This window comes from Paramacrobiotus metropolitanus, unplaced genomic scaffold, assembly GCF_019649055.1.
Source record: "Paramacrobiotus metropolitanus isolate TYO unplaced genomic scaffold, Prichtersi_v1.0 Parri_scaffold0000059, whole genome shotgun sequence".
Taxonomy (NCBI): Eukaryota; Metazoa; Tardigrada; class Eutardigrada; order Parachela; family Macrobiotidae; genus Paramacrobiotus; species Paramacrobiotus metropolitanus.
Window position 1 is genome coordinate 307,026 of NW_026570279.1, and position 23,681 is coordinate 330,706.

General features: G+C 44.8%; 3 protein-coding genes across 3 annotated transcripts; 1 reads left to right on the top strand and 2 right to left on the bottom strand.

Moving 5' to 3' along the window:
- Positions 1–447: 447 nt before the first annotated feature.
- Positions 448–1,855, bottom strand: LOC129593119 (TD and POZ domain-containing protein 4-like). Its single transcript, XM_055489307.1, has 3 exons — positions 1,457–1,855; positions 685–1,376; positions 448–571 (listed from the first exon to the last, which is right to left on the bottom strand). The coding sequence occupies exons 1-2, from the start codon at positions 1,750–1,752 to the stop codon at positions 698–700; spliced, it is 975 nt and encodes a 324-aa protein (XP_055345282.1). The 5' UTR covers positions 1,753–1,855; the 3' UTR covers positions 448–571; positions 685–697.
- Positions 1,856–2,244: 389 nt separating this feature from the next.
- Positions 2,245–4,433, top strand: LOC129593118 (speckle-type POZ protein-like). Its single transcript, XM_055489306.1, has 2 exons — positions 2,245–2,799; positions 3,463–4,433. Exon 2 carries the CDS (start codon positions 3,530–3,532, stop codon positions 4,142–4,144), a length of 615 nt encoding a protein of 204 aa, XP_055345281.1. The 5' UTR covers positions 2,245–2,799; positions 3,463–3,529; the 3' UTR covers positions 4,145–4,433.
- Positions 4,434–20,459: 16,026 nt separating this feature from the next.
- On the bottom strand, positions 20,460–21,017 carry LOC129593093 (speckle-type POZ protein B-like). The gene has a single exon (XM_055489283.1). It carries the CDS (start codon positions 21,015–21,017, stop codon positions 20,496–20,498), a length of 522 nt encoding a protein of 173 aa, XP_055345258.1. The 3' UTR covers positions 20,460–20,495.
- Between the last annotated feature and the right edge of the window lie 2,664 nt (positions 21,018–23,681).

Below are 23,681 nucleotides of genomic sequence, written 5' to 3' on the forward strand. Positions count from 1 at the left end.
TAGGACAGTATATACTATATAGATATTATTACTGTACACGCCTACACGGTGTGTTATTACAGTACGAGTATGCCGCGACCATGCAGAATTTTTCTGCGTTAAACGGTTTGCTGTCTGGTTAATTTAGTTATAAAAGGACGATTCAAATCGCGGCGACACTGGAAAAGCAATGGTACTGTGAGTAAGAATAAAAGGTATTGTTTCAGTAGCAATTCTTCATCGTCATTATAAACCGTTGTGATTGTCATTGTTTTTGCAAGTACAACAAAACTCTATCGTTGTGAGATACACCTCGAAAAGAGAATTACTAGTAAAATATGTGCATAATGTACGCCTCACAAAATTACTGCCATGAATATCATCGAATTAAAGTATCGCATCATAATTGCCGCAACAATCCCGTCCGTGATCCCCAGCTTAATCGGGAGCAAAAAACTACGCGAGCTAGTAAATACGAATATGTACATATCTACGTACATAAGACAATCATAGAAACTGCGACCATTAAAACAAAACCAGCAACTCGACAGCATTTGGCCTTTGAAGGTGGCGACGTGGCGTCCACAGTTTTCTGTCAAAGATAAGAAAAGATAAGAAAAACGGGTCAAAAACTTTGGTTATGCTTGGACAGATATCAAGATTGCGGCCAGTCACGCATACGGTATATTTATGGAACCACATTACCTCATCCAGGAGCTCAGATTTCGTCGCCATACTCGCCGATTAGCTTGGCAGCCGCCAATTTCAGATCCCGCAGACCACGATCCTTGGCGAACAACAGGTACTGCAGTGCATTATCCACGTTGACCGATGCAACCATTCCTTCTTCGCAGCGCACCCGCAGATCATCCATATCGTACTTGTCCGCAGCGTCGTACAATGTCGGTAGACTAGCAGATGGCAGCTCCTGCAGAGTGCATGTGTAGACAAACCTGATGAGCGCTTTCAAGACCGGACCATCGATATCCTTTATTTCGCAATGTCCCGACAATTTCTCCTTCATGTTGTTCTCGAACATGGCAGCAAATACCGACGAATGGGCAGCCAGCAGGGCACGATGGACGTCAAACTCTTGTCCATCGCGCGATATCAGTTTGCAGTCGGCTAAGCGTCCACTCTCCAGTAAAGCGCCGAAGCGTTTTACCAGAGGATGTTGATACGCCGGCACAGGGTCCTTCGATCCGCCATCAGAAGTTTTGGGATAAAACGCCAGTCTGACACACAGTATCGTCCCTGGGTTAATTGCGTAATAGTATTCATACTCGTCAGACATGTGGCCCAAAGGAATCGACAGAGAACGGGTCGATGTGAGCGTCTTTTTCACCTCCCAGCCATTCCGATCGACATTCACTATGTACGGTTCTCCGAATTGTTCACTGTAAAGCATATGCTTGCAACAACGCGTAACCATAAAAAAGTTTTCTCAGCTTTCGTACAAATAAACAGATCGACGAACCCTGTTCCGCTGATGCAGCCTTCAACGCGCAGGGGCACTTTGCTGACAAGCTGATGCTTGCTGAGAGCTGGGTCAATCTTGAAAGAGGCGATCTGAGACTCATTCGTCACGATTGTTACTCTCCAAGACGCTGCCGTCCCCGCCGCAATCCCGTAATGTCTCTCAGTTTCTTTTGCATCCATTTCTACAGTAGCCGTATACATCATCATTGCTCTTCCGAGGCGTGTTCCTTCGAAGTGCTCCACTGGAATCGTAAAGAGCCACGCGGTAGGGCGAAGACGAATTAGGTCAGCCATTTCTCCCGCTTACGAACAAAACCGTCAATAAGCTACGAAATCCTATAATCTCAAAATATGCTACAAAACAAAACGCAAACAGCAATAGCTAAAGTAATCCTGACTGATTTTATGCGAAAAGTTATGAGTTTTCTGGTCTCAACGTCGCAAATAATTATGTGCTGGAAATTTCAGGTTCGTTCGGCTGTCGGCACCCAACAGTTCTGTTTACAACCGAGCAGCACCGAATGCTTCCCCTCTGCTACTCACTGGTCACATGCATGTCCTACTCGAAGTAGTCGGTACTCGTACGGTACGAATCGTACCAGATGCGAGTCACTTTCTCGCGGTAATGCTTTTTGCGCTCAGGAAACCTTCTGCATCGAGAGAAGACTGGAGGAAGTTTATTATGTGCTGAAATAATGTACTGTGTGATTTAGCGTATTTAACGTTTAACCAATTTTCATTTGTGTAACCCAATAAAAACGGATACTTTCTCGCGTGCCGCCGTCTATGGCGCCAAACGATTATGAGTCTGTATGACTCCTTAAGTCTAAACTTGCGGCACGTGGTGATTCGCGAAGTCGAAGCCTGAACATTCCAGTACTTTTTGCTTTTTTGTGGTAGTTAGCATCTCGTCATTCTCGTGAAACAGCATCTTAGTACGGACGTCGGACGGCGACAGTATTTAGTGGTGCAGCACATTCTGAGATTCGTTTAATATTCTAAGATTTCCTCGCTTGTCCATCGCCAAGAATGACTGACGGAGGATCGCAGAAATCCGTAACTTGTCTTCGTACTACCGCGTGGCTCTTCGAAATCCCAGTGGAGCGCTTCGAAGGAACGCGTCTCGGAAGGGCAATGATGTATACCGCAACTATAAAACTTGACGCGAAGGAAGTTGAAACATTTCGGTATTCCGACTGGGAAGGCGGCATCCTGGAAAGTGACAGTCGTGACCAGTGAGTCCCGGAACACCGCCACCTTCAAGATCGAACCAGCTTTGAGCAAGCAGCTGCTTGTCAGCAAAGTGCCGCTGCGTGTTGAATGTTCCATCAGCGGAGCAGGGTGCGTAATCATTTGGTTGACTGCAGAGTTTGCCCATCTTCGACTTTTCCCATCCCCATTTCATCCCCATCTGTCGCACGCAACTCCCAGCCCAGCCCATCTCCAGCCACCTTAGTTCACCAGCCCTGTCCAGCTTTAAGGCCCCATTTTCAGCCCATTTTTTAAAAACTTTTCAGTACTATAAATTGTTCAAAATTACGTAAAGTGAGAATAATAACGAAGTTCTAACTCGTAGAAATCAACGCGCAACGCAAAAATTCCAGGCGAATTTAGAAGCTTAAACAGCAAATAGCTTAAAATCCGGGCGGAGCGCGGAAATTTTTTGATTTTTTCGGCTGAAAAGATAAATTTCCTAGAGTTTTTAGCGAAAAAGATTATGAAAATTCTAAAACTTTATTTAAAAATCGCTTTTCTTGATCCCATCCCATCTTTCAACATTCTCAGCCCATCTCAGCCCATCCGCTGCTTGTCCTCATCCCATCCCCATTTCATCTTAAAAATGGGATGGGCTGGAAAAGATGGGGGAAATTTTCATCCCAACCAAAAGATGGGCAAAGTCTGGTTGACTGCTTATTTGTACCAAAAACTAGTAGTAAAATTAACTACGGTTAGAAGGTGGTACAAGTTGTACCGTACAACTTACACGCATTTATTTCCTTTCAGTGGACAATTCGGAGAACCGTACAGTGTGACTATCGATCGGAAAGGCTGGGCGGTGAATGAAGTCGGTATGTCGGGTCGGTCTTTGACGATTTCTGTTAGCCAAAAGTCTGATCCTCCAAGTGGATACTATTACGTGGTCAATCCTGGCACCATTATTAGTGGGAGACTGGCGTTTTACCCGAAAACTTCCGATGGCGGATCTAAGGATACGATGCCGCCGTATCAACATCCTCTGGTAAAACGCTTCGGTGCTCTCCTGGAGAATGGACGCCTTGCCGACTGTAAACTGGTTTCCCGTGATAGAAAAGAGTTCGCCGTTCACCGTGCCGTATTGGCTGCCCATTCGTCGGTATTTGCTGCCATGTTCGAAAATAACATGAAGGAGAAATTGTCGGGACAGTGCGATATAAAGGATATCGATGGTTCAGTCCTGGAAGCACTCATCAAGTTTGCCTACACATGCGCTCCGTTGGAGCTGCCGGCTGCGGATTTGCCGGTTTTGTACGACGCTGCGGATAAGTACGATATGCATGATCTTCGGGTCCGCTGCGAAGAAGAAATGGTTGGAGCGATCAATGTGGATAATGCGCTGCAGTATCTGTTGTATGCCAAAGAGCGCCGTCTGCAGGATCTGCAAATGGCGGCCGCCAAGTTCATCGGCGAGAATGGCGGCGAAATCTGAGCGCTTGGACGCCATGACGTGTATGGGTTTGGATTGGCATGCCCGTGCGGAAAGAATGGTTATTTTTCCTGCAAAAATTTATGAACTTATACGAATGAGTCGGTTTCTGCCTTTGATCAGGATTCGTGAACGGCCTCCCAAGCACTGTTGACTGAGTGCGGGCCGATCGTCAACTCTTGCTTTTTCTGTTCCTTTTTTATAAACACAAAATACTGTAGAACTTTCGCTGGCGTTTGGAGACTGAGATCACATTTACGGCTGGATGTTTTGTTGTTCGGGATTATTAACAATGAGGAGAAACTTCCATTAGATGATGCTCTGGTTATTTTCGATAATATTAAATTTTTGTAAGGTGACAGCATTGGATGATTCTCCTGTCTTGTTCACTCTTTTTTCCAAAGTACATTCGTCAGTATTGACGCGTGGGTTTTGTTAGCTTAGACAACTGAGTAATAAAAATCGGAGCGACTAGAGAACCGTCACAAGACCATTATTAGTTTTCCGGTAATCACCGAAAAGCATAAAACCCGGCACGCTTTGTTAGGCTTCGGTAATAGGCGTTGGGCAATAAAATGAAACCCACAAAAGTCTAGACGCGTGGAAAAAGAGGAAATGGGTAACCAACGACCCAGGCGAAAGTGAACCAGAAAAGCAATGAGAGCGGTGATTTGAATTTCGTACATTTTTATCTGCATTCCTCATAATTAACATTACAATATTTCAGTGTCCACAATTATTGGCAACTGGTCTTTTAGCTTTGGGTAGATTCCCTCCCGTTTGACCTTTGGTCCGGAAAAGTGAGGTTTGGGCCACGAGCGTGCTGCTTACTGTTCCCTAATCCTTACTAATTGAAACCTTTGCTTGATGAACAGAATTCAATAAATAACGTGCGCAAGGACGATCGCTTTCAAACGGGCGCTCTACATAAAGAATTTAAAGTGTGCGGTTGCACCTATGTAACCTTCCAAAACGACCTCGACCGGTCGTTTTGGACGGTTACACACCTATGCAGCAGAATCGTCGTATTGAAACAAAATTGTGGAAATCCCGGCGATCTCTTAACCGACTGCACAATCATTTCACGTGACGTTAGAGATTGCTGCATCGTATCGTTCTGGTTGCGCAGTTTTCCATAGTTTTGCTCTGCACGTGTCAATTTCCAGAAAACATAGCTCTCATTAAAGCAGCAGCATTAAAAGCGCAACACTTTTTCTTTATGTTCCTCATTTTAAAACTTTTCATCTGCTTTTCATTGGTTAGAAAGTACAAGATGATGAATGGTTTATGCGACTGTTTGTTTAATTCTATCGTTTGTTTTGTTTAATTTTATTGTTTTGTTTTATTCAAACAGGATTTTTTTAGCGGATAATACGTAGATAATTAACAGCAGCCTAAAACCACAAACTAGGAACTGGTACTGTATTCTCCGCCCAAAGTTATCTTGCTCGCTGTGAGCAGGGCTGCAGGTACATAGCGCTTAAGCAACGAGGCAGTCCACCGGATACTATCGGCTATAGAGCACATCTTTACCATTCAACGCCTGTGTTGGTCGATGGATATTTTAGTTATTAGCTTCTCAGACCATAAAAAAGCGCGTCGCCGGGAATACCATAGATAATCTAATGCATTGAGACAATTTATTGCGCCGATCATCGCTTCTTCTCAGTGGTACATAGTCTATCTGCATATCATCGACGAACAGAGTTAATTCATAAAAGTAAGGGATGGTCTCATATCTGTAGCGAATCTCGCTACGGTACAGTACACCGCCGTCCCAGAACAGCAGATACCCGATACGGTACGGCCATTTCCGATTCGCGCACCTGGTTATCAGTGCAGAGATTCGGGACGGGGGTATGCTGCGTATCCGAATGCGTCCCGTATTTACAACTCCCTGATATTGTGTCCCGCGAACCGTATCTCAAAACCCGTACCAACCCTGCGTCTCATATCTATCAAAAATTTTGCGCGCGGTTTTTACGCATACCCTGAAATACAAAGAAAAACGATACGGTACGTGAAGCCACCTCCAGAGGTCAGTACAGAAGTGGCTCAATTTGTACCAAACTTGAAACCAGTTGTCACTGTCGTGTTTCGGACCAAGATTACCAACCAGCGCGACACCTATATAGCCGCGATGCACCGCGACTCGGCCTATACTGTAGGCAGGCATACCTGCCGCGACGCCGCGATGGCCGCGACGCCTGTATATACCGCGATTCATCGCCACACGGCTTATACCGTAGGCAGGCATACTTGCCGCGACGCCGCGATGCACGCGACGCCTGTATATAACCGCGATGCACCGCGACACGGCTTATACTGTAGGCAGGCATACCTGCCGCGACGGCTGTATATAACCGCGATGCACCGCGACACGGCTTATACCGTAGGCAGGCATACCTGTCGCGACGCCGCGATGGCCGCGGCGCCTGTATATAACCGCGATGCACCGCGACACGGCTTATACTGTAGGCAGGCATACCTGCCGCGACGCCGCGATGGCCGCGACGCATGTATATAATCGCGATGCACCGCGACACGGCTTATACTGTAGGCAGGCATACCTGCCGCGACGGCTGTATATAACCGCGATGCACCGCGACACGGCTTATACCGTAGGCAGGCATACCTGTCGCGACGCCGCGATGGCCGCGACGCCTGTATATAACCGCGATGCACCGCGACACGGCTTATACTGTAGGCAGGCATACCTGCCGCGACGCCGCGATGGCCGCGACGCCTGTATATAACCGCGATGCTCCGTGACACTGTATATGCCGCAAATAGGTTTTTATGTTTCCAGACTTTTTCAGATTTTTTCTGATAAAAGTTCGATAATCCCCATACCAAACCTCAAAATGTCAACAGTGAAACAAACACATTCAGACTCTAGGGTTATCGACCGAACCGCAAGCCGACATAGCTGACCGTGACGTCACTTACGATCACTACGGAGAAAACAAAAGTTTTTGTTGTGTTAATTTTCTCCGGGGTTTGCAAGTTATTGTCACAGACATCTGTGCGATGGCGGAAGTGCTTCTTGCTAGTTACTCACACAGGTCATTATTTGATTGCGGTGAACACTCCCTATCGCTCAAATCTCTATAGGCCACAGCAAGTACTTACTATAGTGTGAGAAGGTCTGGTAACCTACCGTTTGACGTCACCACTCTCGCATACACGGGAGGGCGGCTGCCATGGTGACAGATGCGCGTTTTTTGCGGTTTTTGTCAATTTTCTCAGCATATTTGTTTTCTCTTCTATTTCTAGCCCCTCATGTTTGGGTTTCTAAGTTCAATATGATCTGTTAAAATATCAGAAAGCTTTAGAGGAGAAAGGAGCTGAGGATTTCTTTTAAAAGGGACCAGAAAATCTGTGGACCTATGGTAAGCAATAGCACAGCAGTGCATTCTGTTTGCGACAGTGATGACGTAGTCGACCGTTGCAGAGTCGGTTCCCAGTCCTTTGACCTATAGCAAGTTCTTGGCCACAGACAACCCGTTTGTTACAAGCAAAGTTCGTAATAACAACGCACGGAAAACGGCTTGAACGCTGCGGATGGGAGAACAGTTTTCTCAGAATTTCACTGAACGAAAACTTTGCGATATATTATTTATTATACTAACACAAAAATGAGAATCTGCATGCGGTGACAGGATGAGCATTTTTAAAATGACAGTTGTGGCAGGTTTGAACTAATCGCTTGATATAAAGGTGCATGAGAGCCTCTCTTTGAGAGGCTGCCAGGTTTTTAATGGCGGATGCGGCTTTACAATTAATGATATATATTTGCCTGATGTAACACCTCAATCAACAAAATCATTTGGCAACTGTATTATGTACATGTAATAACTAACCTTGAAGTTGCCTTTTTAGTTTCGCGAAGGACTTGTACACTATTGTAACACTGTCACTGATGTCAGACGGTATCTTGGCAAATCTTGAAGCAAATATCAAGTCAGTCAGGCATTTCACAAACTAATAAAACGATCACTTGTTTACCTTTTGGAATTGTGTCCGAAAAAATAAGCATTCTTTTCGACCGATATGTCGAATCATTGAATTCCATACGAGTACACGTAGTTTTATACAAGACTGCAAACCTGGTATATTTTTAGAGCGGAATATACCGCCACTAAGACCAGTTAATCCGTACTGTGAATGAGAAAACTGAAACAAATTAGTGTACCGTGTACACCAAGTTTTTAAATTCGACATTACACTACAGTAGCAACCGATTGCTTCTTTCACACTTTCCTATGCGAATGTGATATACAGCTTTATCTGCGATTTGCAGCTTCTTGCCATTACGGGAATCCACTGCGTATAGTTTATAAACGGTACTGTGTTACCTAATCATCGACACGATTTTAAATTTTTTGTCAATCATCAATCCGCTCTTCTGTGAGTTACATGATCGCACTCTCCCTGATGTACGTGTACCAATACAAATCACAAATCCATAACGTTTTTTTAAACGTATTGGTTTTCATGCGCCGAGCTATACATCTTGAAAACCCTCTTGAGAAGTCAGAGAAGATAAAAGCAGAAGACGCTCTGGAAGACCCAGTGAAGGGTTCAACTGGCAAACAATAAAAACAGGTGTTCTACAACTAAAACTTAATTTTGTACGCCATATGGATGCAAGCTTCTTTGCCGGTCGCACAGGGTGTTCTCGGAATTCAAAACATTGAGAAGCTCTTTTTGGCTTCGGCTTACTCACCAGGGCACATTTTCCCCCTCCAAATTCAGAAAATTTTTATTTTGTGTAAAATCGTAGTATACTATCGTAGTATGCACTATGCATATGGCTAAAAAATATTTTCATCTGCCATGGTCAAAGGGGCGTGGCGAGACAACAATTAAAAGTTTGCGTATTATCGCATACTATGCAATGCAGTGAGTACAAGTTATTCGTATTAATTTATTTTTGTGTTACTTTTTACTAGTACTGTAGTACCGAACGGGAGCAACCTCGGCGCGCTCAGAGCAGGATAAAGTGGTGAAGTCACCGAACTCGGGCAGATGATACGCCAAGAAACGGGCGAAATACGGGCAACTGATTATCTGCGCCAGCGGTTTAGCATTGAAATCCAACGCGGGAATGCGGCCTCGGCCATGGGAACAGCACCAGTATCGGCTAATTTATTATTTAGATGAAATGGTCTGTATAATTAGGCCGCCTATTCCTGCTGTCGGCTGAGGCTGTGGAATTAGTACATTTTTATTATGATAGAAAAATTGTGACTTTTGCATACCGCCAGTTAATAAAGTTGACAAATTTTTTTGAAAAAACAATTCGGGGGGTAAATATACGGGTAAATATACGGGACTGACAGCTCGAGACTCGAGTCTCAACGGCTATTCTGCATCGTGTCACTGAACTGCTTTCACTTTGTGTCTGGGCGTGTTGCACACCACATAAATGGTTATCCCTTGTTATTGCCGTTTTTTCTGTCTGTCCCTCCTTCTTTTTAATCGATTTTCTGCTGGGTATTAATCGTAAGCAGTATTTTTAACTTTTAAGTAATTTCGCTATTCAGTTTACACAAGTAACCGGTCGATAGAATAACCGTTGGAACATGGGCGTTTCAGGGAGCTTTCCAGGACACCGTTATTTTTTATCCTTACGGTATGTAGTCGCAGCAGCACCCAACCAAAACGTTGATACCGCTATGCGATAGCAATACGTTTCTCTTAGCAATTATTAACAAACTGCAGGAAACGGTGTATTGATTTATTCTTGGGGGTTTTCTCTTCTAGTGCTACGTAATTTTACGTTCTTCAGTAACTGGCCGTCACTAATTCTAATGGTACGATCAATTTAAAATTGACAGTCTGTGGAAAAATTATAAAAAATGGAATTTTTTCTACGCTTACATTAAAGGCATTCGAAACGCATGCCTAACCAAAAAAATGCTGTATAACGCGCACCCTTGAATATAACGTGCAATTTGCATATGCAGTTTACGTAAAATTGGGATCAATAGTGTTTTCGGTACGCGCGATTCAAGTTTACGTAATAGGAAAGTGTGGGAGTGGTTCGATTTTTGTTACGTTATTAAGTTTAATTACAAGGGATGGGGGGTCAGGAGGGTTTTCTTGCGTGGCAGGCCGGCACTATAGAAAACAATGAAACCTCGCGAAGTCTACTATTTCTCGATAAACGACTGCCGGCTAATTACGTCTTGTCGTAGCAAAGATAACGCCATTACATATTTTATCGAATGGCTACGCGCGAGAGCCTCCCGCGCTATGAGCATTGACTACGCGCGGGAGTTTTTCCACGCACAAAAAACTACTAACAAAAGAGTATTCATTACGACAGGGCAACTAATAATTACGGCAAGGTCACCTTTTAGTGATGTAAAACCAAAAATCTGACCAACCGGCGTTTTACATTTTGTGATAATTCGAGTTTTCACAACTCTCAGCCGTTATGGCGTCAGAACTTAAAGTGGGAAACAGTGGAGCAAGGGAGCCAGCGAACACATCAAGTCTTTACAAATTCTGGCGGCAATGCCAAAACATCAACGACGCATCCGCTTCATGACACGTTCCCCTACAGTTCAGTGAAGCTGGTCTGAAAGAAAGCTGGCGCTTAACGCCCACACTGGCGGAATTCAATTCCCACAAAGAAAAGCATTACGATAACTCTGAAAAGTGACTGCCAGGCGATGGTGCGTCTTAAGCTTGTGATGGGTTTCACCAGGGCAGCTGAACATCCCCGAAGCCGCAGCGGAAGCCGATTTGCCAGAGCCAGAGCATCCTACTGTAAGCAACGTTGTCGCTCCTGATTTTCCGACGTTCAGAGTCACACCTCGCGGAACCATTAAGCACCGCTGTCGGCTGTTGGAAGGAAGGCCCCATCAACGGTTCAATCAGACAGCTCAAACGTCATCGCAGCCAGTCCAAGCCACGCCCCAGCCTGCCGACACACCGGCTCCCGCTTATTCGAACAGTCCCTCCGCAAGAAGGAACGATATCAGCCTGCCGAAAACAAGCGGCTCGGATTTGGAGCTAAGACTACTTAACGCATGGGTCTATCTGCTGCTCAATACAATTTCCTCAGAAAGGCGGCCTAGAACTTCCTGCAGAGTTGGCTCTGTGCTAAAATAACGACCAGTGCTTCGCAAGGTCAAGTTTCCACATGCGGATGCATGGAGGAAACCTTGTGCAGTCCATGTTTAACGGTGTCAACCACTATGTTTGCGCGTTGTACAGCTGTGACATCCCCGGTCTTGTCCGGATCTACTGTTCAACGGGTCAAGTGCCCAGACTTGCTGAAACTACAGTTGCATTTCCTGTTTGCCCATCTGGACAGCAAGGGTCATATCAACATCGAGTACGACCCGGTTTACGGACAATCACCCGGAGGAAATAACTGCCTAATATGTATACTCGTTTTGCCTACGACCTGTTATTGGGCAAGCAGATTCGAAACGCCAACTACGCCAGGGAGGATGAAATGCGCCACTGGTTTTTAACCATATTCGAAACCGGCATATTGGCGCCTCTTCCCAGATCGTAGGGTTCTAATCCTTGAATGTAAACCACGGTGAGAGGTCATAACTGCACAGCAAAAGCAGCAGTACTGTAAAAATACGCCGGCGGTTGCATCTGCCCAGCGGATACAGATCAGTTTAGCTGCGAATATTGCTCTCTACAATAACTGTCGGTTTTGTTGCTTAACTTCGCCATCTCAAGAAATGATAAATTTGACGTTCGTAGACGTATGTTCGAGAAATGAACAGAAAAACCGTACAATTTCCATTTTTTGCCATAAATACTTAGTGGTCGAAAATATTCTGCAAGATATTCTCGCGCGTAGACATGACCTTATTTTATTTCCAAAACTAATCGGATGTTTCACATCAAAAATTGTATGAAGAACTAACTGTGTTCGTAGTAGTTAAAGCCAAAAAATTGTACTCGTATGTACATTAGAAACTCCGACTTCGAACCCCCTGAACGGTGAACAACTGTGAATCCTGAACAACATCCTTCGTACCGGCGCTTTTCTTAACGTATATACTTCCGAACCATGAATAGTATTATACTTGTACAGTTGTACCCGTTTTTACGTCATATAGGAGAACTAATTTGTGGTAAAACTAGGAAATGAACACTGGTGTGCATTGGTTGTCCGGAGCGCAGCGTTTATGCGTGTTTCTTTTGCTTTGGCTAATAAACAATGGTGTATTGGATAAAGCTCCGCAAACCACATTTTACCACCAAAGTCTCCACAAGCACCTCTCACCATCACCAGGCTCCGCACAACAATTTTCGCACCACGTTGTCTTTGGCCACCATTTTTGCGACACTGCCGTGTACTCGACCGAAGCGAAGTGAAGGCCCTCTAAGTTCAAGATAACAGGACTTTCTGTCACGTCGGTCACGGTCACAGATGAATTATTGCGTAATCGTGGCCGCCAAAAATAACTTTATGTGACCACTACTTTAGGTGACCCATCTTTCCATACTCTAGGTGACCACTACCTTTCCATACTTTACGTGACCACTACCTCTCCATATATTTTATTCCGTACACGGTCTTTGCACTAGGATACCTTGCATTCCGTGCATTACCTATTCTCGCACTACCTTTTATTCAGTAAACTACCTTTGACACAACCATTCCTTTCGGTATACCATCAATCCATGCTACTGTTGGCGAAAAAGACTCTGTGGCGACTCGTTCAAAAATAAAAAATGGCACTGTCCAAAGTTTCACACCCAGCGAAGAAAATCCAGCACACCGGCGCGAAAGTTCTTTTCTAACTGCTGATGATGCTTGTGTTGCGCCACAGGGTACATACTTTGTTCGCAAATATTACAAATGAATATCTAATAAAGTATCTCACATATATGTGCAGCCTTCCAGTCACGGATATTACAGCCAGTGAAAGGAACAATTGCTTGGTACCTCACTATCCCTACGTGTACAGTTTGCAGTTCATCCCAGTTATAGACATTTCTCCAAATACTTCTAGCTTCGCTTACGTCTTTCAGTCCTAGGGAACAGCGGTGCACTTTCCTAGCTAAGAATACCGGCAGTTCAGGACACCACTTCATACGGTTACTCAAGAGTTTCAAAGACATACAGTGAATGGTCGTATTCCTGTCCACGTGCTGCATCATGGCATCGCGAGCCGCGAGGCAATGGCAGTGCGGGTATATTACAGTTTGGCGATGATGCCTAAATGGCAGGTTACCTGCCAGTTAAGCTTCATCGCCTGTAAATGTAATCATGTTTGTCCTTCAACCTACCGCACGCAGGTTACAGAACAAATATGGCTGGAAAACCTTGAGAGAGTGAGTCACTGGGTATTAACACCATTCGAAGCTAAGCATGTACGTATACTCAAAGCCCGTACTGGCTGGACGGCTGAGCGATTAAAACCGAGGTATTCGCGAACCATAAAGGCCCATAAACCATAAAGGCCCGAGTGGCATCAAAAAAGACGAGCCAGGCCACAAGACGAAAAAGCTTTTTTCCTCTCGTGACAACCAAAAATTAATCGTTCAAAATAGTGGTGTCCAGTGCCCAGAGACTCTGGGGTTGTGCGCTCTGCCTTTGGTGGTGTCAGGAGATTTTGCAGATTATTTAAAAAATATTGTACTTGCTCCTCCAGTAGTTTTTTAAGCTTTCTACTCGCTGCTAGTCCAAGTAAATATTGTGAAATCAAACTGTAGAAGTCCACGTAATGCAGCAATAAATTGTGAAACAACATAACCCATCGCGAATTAACTGAAAGCGACTCTTTGTTTTTCATAATGGACGGCAAAAAGGATGGTAGGGTTTTTTTCGATGATTTGGCACGAGATAATAACTGTATTGCGGTGACTCTCAGATCGCTAGATCTAAGCATACCGCTACATCTCAGCTCTCTGCCGGCTGATCCGAAAAGGCTGCGTTTTGAAAAAAGCTTGCGAATAAGCAAAGTACACAGCAGGCGTTTAGCACATCAGCACCAACAGATCTGATGTACATCAACCGCTAAAAGCGCGTGTAGAGCATAGGCTAACTGGACTGCCCTTCCCTGTGTCTTTTTTAAAAGGGAGCAGGAAGCTGCAGGACACAAATACCTACCGGTTGAAAAAGGCAATTTGGACGGTGCTGCAGGATCGTCACAGAAGATGGTTTGCAGGGAAGAATGGGTCTGATTCAGACCGCTTGCCATTTTTATGGCTTTTGGACCGTTCTGCGAAGCTGCGATGTAGCGATCTGAGAGTTACCGCAGTACAGTTAATGCTCTACGCAGTACGTGTACAGACGAATAGAATCGCGCTATTTTTTTATACTGGAACAAGACCTTTTCACTTTAACTTGACCTTATCACCATAATTAGCCTTTTTACGCGTGTGCAGGCAATTAAGTGTACCAGCCGCAGACTTTCGTTGCGTTGCTCCCCTTGGTCTGCGGAGCCTTAGTTCAAACGTTACCCCATTGTAGGACAGCGTTAAATGCCGCTTCGTGCAATGTACAACAGTCCCCAGTTTTAAGAGGCGCGCTATTTTAAGAAAGCAGCTATTCCATTACTAGTACATTGCAGTTTGCAAACAATTTAATAATATGCATTAAGAACTCCAGACTGTAGTTCTGGATACTGTATTAACACAGTATTAGCACAGTACAGTATCCTGATCTGCAGCCTGGAGTTCTTGACGCAATTTGCTGTTAATAATGCAAGTTGGAGTTCTTAATGCATATTATCAAGTTGCATACATGGAATGTTTCGTACCAAAGAAAAAAACTGGAACGCGTTTTTTCTTCCTGTAGTCACTGTAGTCATCTTTAGACAACCTGTAGACACCATGTAGAGACTGTTAGTTTTTGTTCCCGACCGGTGTTACCGCTGAGACCGGTTAGAGCAACACTGAATTCCTAAAAATAGAGGACCTCTTTATCGCTCGAGTGTGCTCACCTGCGCATTTGCAGCGTCGCGGTGCATCGCGGTTATATACAGGCGTCGCGGCCATCGCGGCGTCGCTGCAGGTATGCCTGCCTACAGTGTAAGCCATGTCGCGGTGCATCGCGGTTATATACAGGCGTCGCGGGCATCGCGGCGTCGCGGCAGGTATGGCCGCCTACCGTATCAGCCGTGTCGCGGTGCATCGCGGTTATATACTGGCGTCGCGGCAGGTATGCCTGCCTACGGTATAAGCCATGTCGCGGTGCATCGCGGTTATATACTGGCGTCGCGGCCATCGCGGCAGGTATGCCTGCCTACGGTATAAGCCATGTCGCGGTGCATCGCGGTTATATACAGGCGTCGCGGTCATCGCGGCGTCGCGGCAGGTATGGCCGCCTACCGTATAAGCCGTGTCGCGGTGCATCGCGGTTATATACAGGCGTCGCGGCAGGTTTGCTTGCCTACGGTATAAGCCATGTCGCGGTGCATCGCAGTTATATACAGGCGTCGCGGCCATCTCGGTGTCGCGGCAGGTATGGCCGCCTACCGTATAAGCCATGTCGCGTTGCATCGCGGTTATGTACTGGCGTCGCAGCCATCGCGGCGTCGCGGCAGGTATGCCTGCCTACGGTATAACACGTGTCGCGGTGCATCGCGGTTATATACAGGCGTCGGGGCCATCGCGGCGTCGCGGCAGGTATGGCCACCTACCGTATAAGGCGCGTCGCGGTGCATCGCGGTTATATACTGGCGTCGCGGCCATCGCGCTGTCGCGATCATGACCGCGATTGTCGCGCGATAAAAGTTTGGTACCGATTGAGCCAGTTCTACCAGAGGTGGCTTTCCCTGGTATCTTTTTGTTCATATGTGAGCATTTTTCAGTTTTGTCATTGTGTGGCGATTTCTTTTCGTGAGTTATTTAGGTTTTATGAAATGAACGTTGTTTTATTTCTTGTTAATTTTAAAATCATACTGAATGCACAAAAGTTTTAGATAACAAAATTATTAAGAATCAGGTACAGAGAAGCGGAATGGAAGTGAAAACAATAATTGTTACTGATACGATACCGAGCTCGCTTAGGTGCTATCGTAGACTCGTAGTGCATATAACTCCGTCATATACTCTACGCTGCTATGACTGCTAACGAATATAAAAATTTGTTTCCGTCCATTACACATAATTAATGCTGAACAGAAGAAAGAAGCAGCACTCGAAAAATGAGGATTCTGAATGCTGGCCAGAACAAATTGCAGGGATGGTTTGGGACTGGTCTGGCTCATGACTCACTCCGGACGATAATGCCAAACAAAAACTTTCAATCCAGGAAACAACACTTTACAATACAGACTAGGAACTAACTATAATGATGGCATAAAAAACAATCAACACAAAGACTTCCTCCAATAAACCTCGAATTTCTTACCGAGAGCATACACAAAAACTGGTAAACAGTGCGATATGTGATCGAAGCGATGGGACACAAATACAGCGATACGGGCCCAAAGCTAGAGATTCGATACAGGAAACCGATAACGAGTCCAGTTTCGATGTGCGTAGCCTGTACTGTATCTTGGTGACGCGCACCAGAAACTGTCCCATTTCTGTACTGTAACGAAATTAGCTACGGTGCTGTACCGTAGCGGGATACGCTACAGATATGAGACCATCCCTAAGTACGTCAGCCCGGTTGTGCTAGGCACGTGTGCGTATAATTATTAAACTACTAAACAATAAAAATGACAAAGGTTATTGGGAACGCTGATTAGACAAAGTATGTTTACGAAGGACATAAATCCGATTCGGAGTAGCAATATAGAAGCAAATCAGTGCGTACTACTGTCTACTGCAGCAAAAGATGGAGAAGTCATCCCTTTTTGCAAAAGGTCATTCACCTTTCTGTGGAAAGTTACCCATGATTTTTGTTCCCTGGAAAATTTCTGTTACTCCTGTTACTCCTTTATGTATTGTACGCAATACACATTGTATTTAACCTGTTAATTTTCCTGTTACTCCTTTATGTATTGTACGCAATACACATTGTATTTGTATGTATTAAAGCTACGGCAGCTTGCGTTACGAGGACGCTTGATGAACTTAGCCTGCACGACTGGACTGCGATGAGCACCCGACCCCATATGAGCTGTTTACATTTAAACCGTCCTGGCAGTAGCCGATCGACTATTAAGTATTTACAGTCAATGATTGACTGTAAATATTTAATAGTCGATCTCATCTCGCTGGCACATATTTTTAACGGCTACATGTTATAAAAGTTTCCCGTTAAAACTACAGGAAGTCGAGCTAGCCGGCTTTTAAAATCCTGAAAATTGTTTTCATTCAGTTGCGCTTCGTAGCTTTTCATTTTGTGTAACAATTTCTGATGAACAACTACAGAGTAAAAGTGAAGAAATATTATAGAAACTTTGTCATTAAATTACTTGAATACGAAGTCCACTTTTACTGCACTCGAACGTTTTTTTCTTGCAGGCGTTCCATTCAGATTTCGCGGCCATGTTGACCATCGAATTGTGCGACAGCCACCTTCAGATCTTGCAAATCGCGTTTCTTCGCGAAAACCAAGTAGTTGAATGCATTACCCCCGCTAATCGCGCCGATCATTGCTTTCTCGCAGTGGCCCCGCAGATCGTCCATACCATACTTGTCCGCGGCATCATACAAATCCTGCAGATGCTCAGCCGGCAAGTTCAGCGGAGCGCCGGTGAAAGCGAACCGGATGAGTGCCTCCAAGACCACTCCACTAATATTTTCCATGGCATACCTTTCCAGCGACTGCTCTGTCGTTCCTTCTCAAACATATCCGCAAACTTTGCCGAATGCGCAACGAGAATGGCACGATGCACAGGGAATTCTTTTCCATCATGCGACACCAACTGGCAGTCGGCCATACGCCCGCTTTCCAGCAAACGGCCGAATTTTTCTGCCAGACCTTGGTGATCCGAAGGGGTCGAGAGCACCCTGCCCCCGTTGAAATCTTTTTCGTAGATTACCAGTCGCACAAACACGATGGTTCCAGGACGTATGACATAACAGTCGGGGATATGGCCTTGAAGTTGATCCTGTGGAATCTGTAGCACTCGGGGCGGAACTTTAGGCTCATAAGCCCAATCTTTCTGATCAATAGTTATGTCGTACGGGTGTCCGTATTGCTCTCTAAGCTCTAAGGAAGCAAAACCAAGCAGTTACAATCTGTTATAGTATTATAACATTTTTGCTATGATAATGAGCCAGCACGCTGCCAAATGAAACCTTAATTTCCTGCAGCAAGTTTCATTATGGGTGGCATTATTGTCATTAAAAAACCAAAAAGTAATTCAGTCCTTCCGCAACGTACAGTTTGCCACCTTTTTGACGGTCATCCCGTACAGCGTATTATAATAATATGTGGATTCGTAAAATCAACCGACCGCTATTTAGTAATTAAATCAGCGCTCATGCAAGCAACTAAAATCGATAACTAGACGACGAATTCAATTAATTAGAGTATTTTATGTATGACGCACCCTGTGGTACTGATGGCGCATTCAACAGAAAGAGGAACATTGCTAGTAACCCCTTGCTTTCTCTTCCAGGCTGGGTAAATCGTGTAAGTGGCGGCGTCTGGCTTGTTGCTAGTGTGTATTGTCACATTCCACATTGTCGATGACATTCCGGACTACTTTTGAACATGATCCGTATCCAGTTTAACGGTTGCCGTATACTCCATTCTCGCAGACAGCTGCTGAAATCTTTTCTCGAAGCGCTCCATCGGGATCTCAAAGAGGCAGACGGAAGGACGGAGAAAAGTGGGTGCTATCTGTAATGCTGTGGCAGCCATTTCCGAAATCATGCAGACAGACAACGACTTTTGAGATTTAAATATTACGCTGAAATTACAGCATAGTTTTATATTGTAAGATTAGAACACTTTGTAATTACTATCTCGGTGTAATGGTGTAATATCCGAGACGGTGAATGCATCGCTCGCACTGCGGAAATATTGTAACACGTAACAACTTTCGCGGACGCCAGTACTAAGCCGCGATCCTCCACGCACATCGACCGGCAGTTTGGCATTACAGTACACCTGGGGCAAAACAACGTACTGTACCGAGTAGGCTGCACATTACTGAGTTTACGGTACTAAACGAAAACACTAAACCAAGCGGCACAGCTGCTCTTGACAATCATCGTTTAATATTGCATCCTTGCATGTGCTCGCACGCACGACCTTAACGTCTTCACATGTACATCTGCAGTGCTGCACATGTAGGTATAAAGTATTTAACGTCTGCACATGTAAGCGGCCTCTGCGCAATGCGAAACTACGTAGTTTACAGACTGAAAATTAAGTGCCGTATACGGAAAACAGTTAGTCAGTCGGATTCAGTCCATCGACTGAATTCAGCCGCAGATCATCAGCTATTTGCTCATCTCACTACAACATCGGTAATTTCATATTCATGCTTGTTTTGTATTACTATACTACTTACCATGGTTAGTGCTTGGATAAATAGAGTGTAGAATCCTGACGACAAATTGAGCATAAAGGTACAGGTAGAGCGTAATGAGCGCTTATATTGATTGCCACTACACCAGCAAGGCTGACAAGGAGAAAGAGAAAAAGGACTTCTGTCTACATGGCATCCCCCCTTTGGATCCGACCCGACACCAGGCACTTGATGACTACAGCAAGGATCTCAAGAATGCCATTGAATCTAATGGGATCTCAGTTCGATTTGTGTCTATTTACACTGCTAAAAAAGGTGGCAAAAACAGTTTGTTCGCTCGTGTTGGTTCATTTGCTCATGAGTCTGATAAGATGTTTGCTGCGGAAAACTGGCCTTCTAACACTGGGGTGCGTGAGTGGCTGTTTGCCCCCAAAGATGCGCAGTAATTCCTAACCTGGAATGCGGTTTCTTTAACTACACTAATAACTCTGTCTTGACTGGCTTGTGCTAATAAATTCTCACTACACTACAATTTATCGCAATAACCAGCTGCGCTCCGCAAAAGTTTGACCGTTACTGAAATCCATGAAATAACTTTGAAATCCATGAAATGCGTTCGACACGAAATTTCTGTACGTCCGCATGGCGCCATCAGAATGGCTTATTGTTAGTAATCAACAGTTCTTGCGTATTAAACTCGTATCAACATTTACTACACAAGCAATGCGAAACGTTATAGCATTTCAACACAAGCTACTCAGTAGTTATTAAAAAGAAAAAACGATGCTGCTAACCACCAAAGTTCTACAGTAGTTATCAGAGTGCATTATAACAACGAGACAGTCTAGATTCTACTCCAGACTTAATAAAAGCGAATTAAAGTCAACAACCCACAGCACGCACGAATCTCCAAATGTATCAACATCGCAAATTAATTCCATCCAGTCTGAACTCATAACCAAACCAACCTAACTGTTGAGCGTTCAAAGTTCGTCACTATGCTGATACAGGAACTTGATGGCTTGTTTTTTCAGTTTCGGTAAACCGCGTTCGGTGGCAAAGTTCAGGTAACGCAGCCCGTTATCAACAGCAATAGCGCCAATCATTACGATTTCACAATGGCGTCGCAAATCATCCATATCATACTTATCCGCAGCGTCGTGCAAATCTGGCAAGTGGATCGCCGGCAGCTCCAGTGGCGCGCACGTGTAGGCAAACTTGATGAGGGCCTCTAAAACGATTCCATCAACATCCTGAATAACGCACTCTCCCGACGACTTCTCTTTCATGTCATGCTCGAACATTGCAGCAAACACCGGCGACTGCGCAGCCAGAACAGCACGATGCACGGCGAACGATTTTTCATCACGCGAGACCAGTGTACAGTCAGTAATTTGTCCGTTTTCCAGCAAACTGCTGAACTTTTGCACATAATTATTCCGACAGGAACCCAGCGAGCTTCCGTCAGATTCGACACCGTGGAACGTCAACCGAACGTAAACCATGCTTCGTTGGCGGATTCTATAAGAAATAATCACCATGTTCTGCTCGGTTCTTGGCTCCGACGCTGTTGGAATTGCGAAGGTGGGGGTCGCGGAATTCGACTGATGTGCCCAACCTTCTGGACCGATAGATACGATGAACGGATCTCCAAAGTGTGAACTGTTTATACATAATCATTAAAGAATACATGAGTAAAGCGTATGAAACAAGGTTATTAGACGGTAAGGGTGCAATGACCAGTAATAAATGGAGAAAATAAACGACTTGCTGAAGCCCCAGAATGGTTGCCAACAAATTACTGAATTAAGCGCCATGACCATCATGACAAGTGACAACACTGTTTTGCAACTTAGAAAGCTGGCGTAGATTCTTGCATGTTAGTTTCTGCAGTATTTATGTACTGTACTATGGATCGTAATATTTCACAGGTACAGTACGAACCGTGATCCGCTGACAGCGCATTCCACACGCAGAGTTTCCTTGCTGGTAAGCAGCTGCTTCGCGCAAGTCGGGCCGATCTGATATGTTGCTAGACCGGAGTTCGAATTGATCATCAATGTTATCTTCCACAGCGAATCCGGGATTCCAAAATACTTCTGGACATGCTGCGCGTCAAGTTGCAGCGTAACAGTATACGTCGTTGTGGAGGCCCGGTACGTTTGCTCGAATTGTTCGATGGGAATCTCAAAGAGCCACGCGGTGGAATGGAGACAAAATGGAGTGATCGGAGACGGTTCGCCAGCCATTTCACAACGCAGGATGAAGTGGCCCGTTGCAAATTCTTGACCAGTACTCAGTTGATTTTGCTGTTCACTATGTCTCGGATGTCTCGGAGAAGTTGGCAAATACGATAAAATATAATGCTGTTATGAAAGAGAAGAACAAATAATTACAGTACCTACAGTTACGAACACATTACAGTACCTACAGTATTTAGAATTCGAACGATTGGCTTGCAGTAGTCGAGTGACGGACTCGCGTCACTCATCAATGCATCGGCGTAACGAGCCTTTCCTTTCGGGGTGCGCCAAAATGCGGCGTCGAACGCGCCAAGAGCCCCGTAAAGTGCCGGCAGCTTGAGTGCGGCGTCTGGCCTTCTTCCTGTTTCAGCGGCATGCTAAAATTATTGCAGGTTACAGTAACTTTTAGAAGAACTGCGTGTAACGTTTTCGTATTTAGACCTGGAGAACGAGGCTTGTGAATTGTGCGAGTTTTTCTACGTCTAAATGACTTGGTAGTTGGTATGCTTCCAAGTCTCCACAAAAATGACAAATCTTTGCGCGATTTCCTGATAAATGACGGCTTGCTTATGAGTGCACACATATTGTACAGAACGAAAAGCAACGCACAGTTTGCATGGCAATTGCTTCGCCTACACGAATTAACAACGTAGTGCTTCGGTTTTCAAATACATGCAAAGTTCTGGGCAAAAATATTGGCTCAACTGCTAACCAGGGACACCGCAGCTGCATTTGTCTTCCATGTTCTGGGTGACCTTTTGACCTCAACGTTTTCAATGCTTTGATGTCCCTCACTGGTAGGGTTTTCGAGCTCGAACATTGCACACCCGATAATACCGGAATATTCATATTTCCACCAGGACTGCCTTCGTCAGTATTATCTATACATTCATACAATCTTACCGTCAAAAAGCGTAATTCCGTGGGTTATTATGGAAAACTCAACGCGTGGTCAGATTAAGTCCAGCTTAGCCTTGAAATGAATCTTATTTTCCATAGGTATTTACGCTGAATTTTATTTGTCGCTAGAACTGCCAGGTTTGAAAACTCTCTTAGTCGTTTTAAGTATAGGAAAGCATGAATCCCCATGGATTAGAATACGAGGTCATCCAGAAATTTCGTAAGGACCATATCAAGAAGTGAGGGGAGGAAAAAATTTACGGTACCTTACATTTAACATACTTAGAATGTCAACCACCGTGGGGGACGGGTGAGATTTTGACCCTAAATAGTCTTCCTGAGATTTGGGAACGATCCAGACAAAGTATTGTTTTACTTAAGTGCTTACAGTACTTGAGAAGCCTGACAACAACATTGCCTAGAACTCTGTAATTTAAGTAAGTATGACATTTAAAGTAAGGACAACTGTAACCATGGATCTGGGACAATATGCATTATTGCAGTTTTTACTGTACTTCGAGTGTAGAGTGTACGCTGACTGATTTTTGCGATGGCATAATAATGAGTGAGTGACTGTCTCGAGCGCAAAATCTCTAGATGAGTGAGTAAACGAGCAACCACCACTGTTCCGTGAGCAAAAATCTGTAGGCGAGTAAGTAACCGAGCTACCACCACTGTCCCGTGAGCAGAATCTGTAGGTGAGTGACCGAGGTACCATGACTCATAAGCAAAATCTCTAGAGTGAGTCAAATAGCTACCACCGCTGTCCCGACCGAGTTACGAAGACCCATGAGCATAATCTGTAGGGGAGTGAGTAACCGAACTACCAAAAATCATGAGCAAAATTTGTAGGATGTAAGTGAGCTACCACCATTTTCCCGTGAGCAAAATCTGTAGGTGAGTAAGTGACCGAGCAACCACCACTGTCCGCCACCACGACTACTGTCGTAGACACTACTGCCGTATCTCGTAACAGTCCACAAATTCAAGCCTGACCTTTCCAATACACATTTGCCGAGCGCGGGG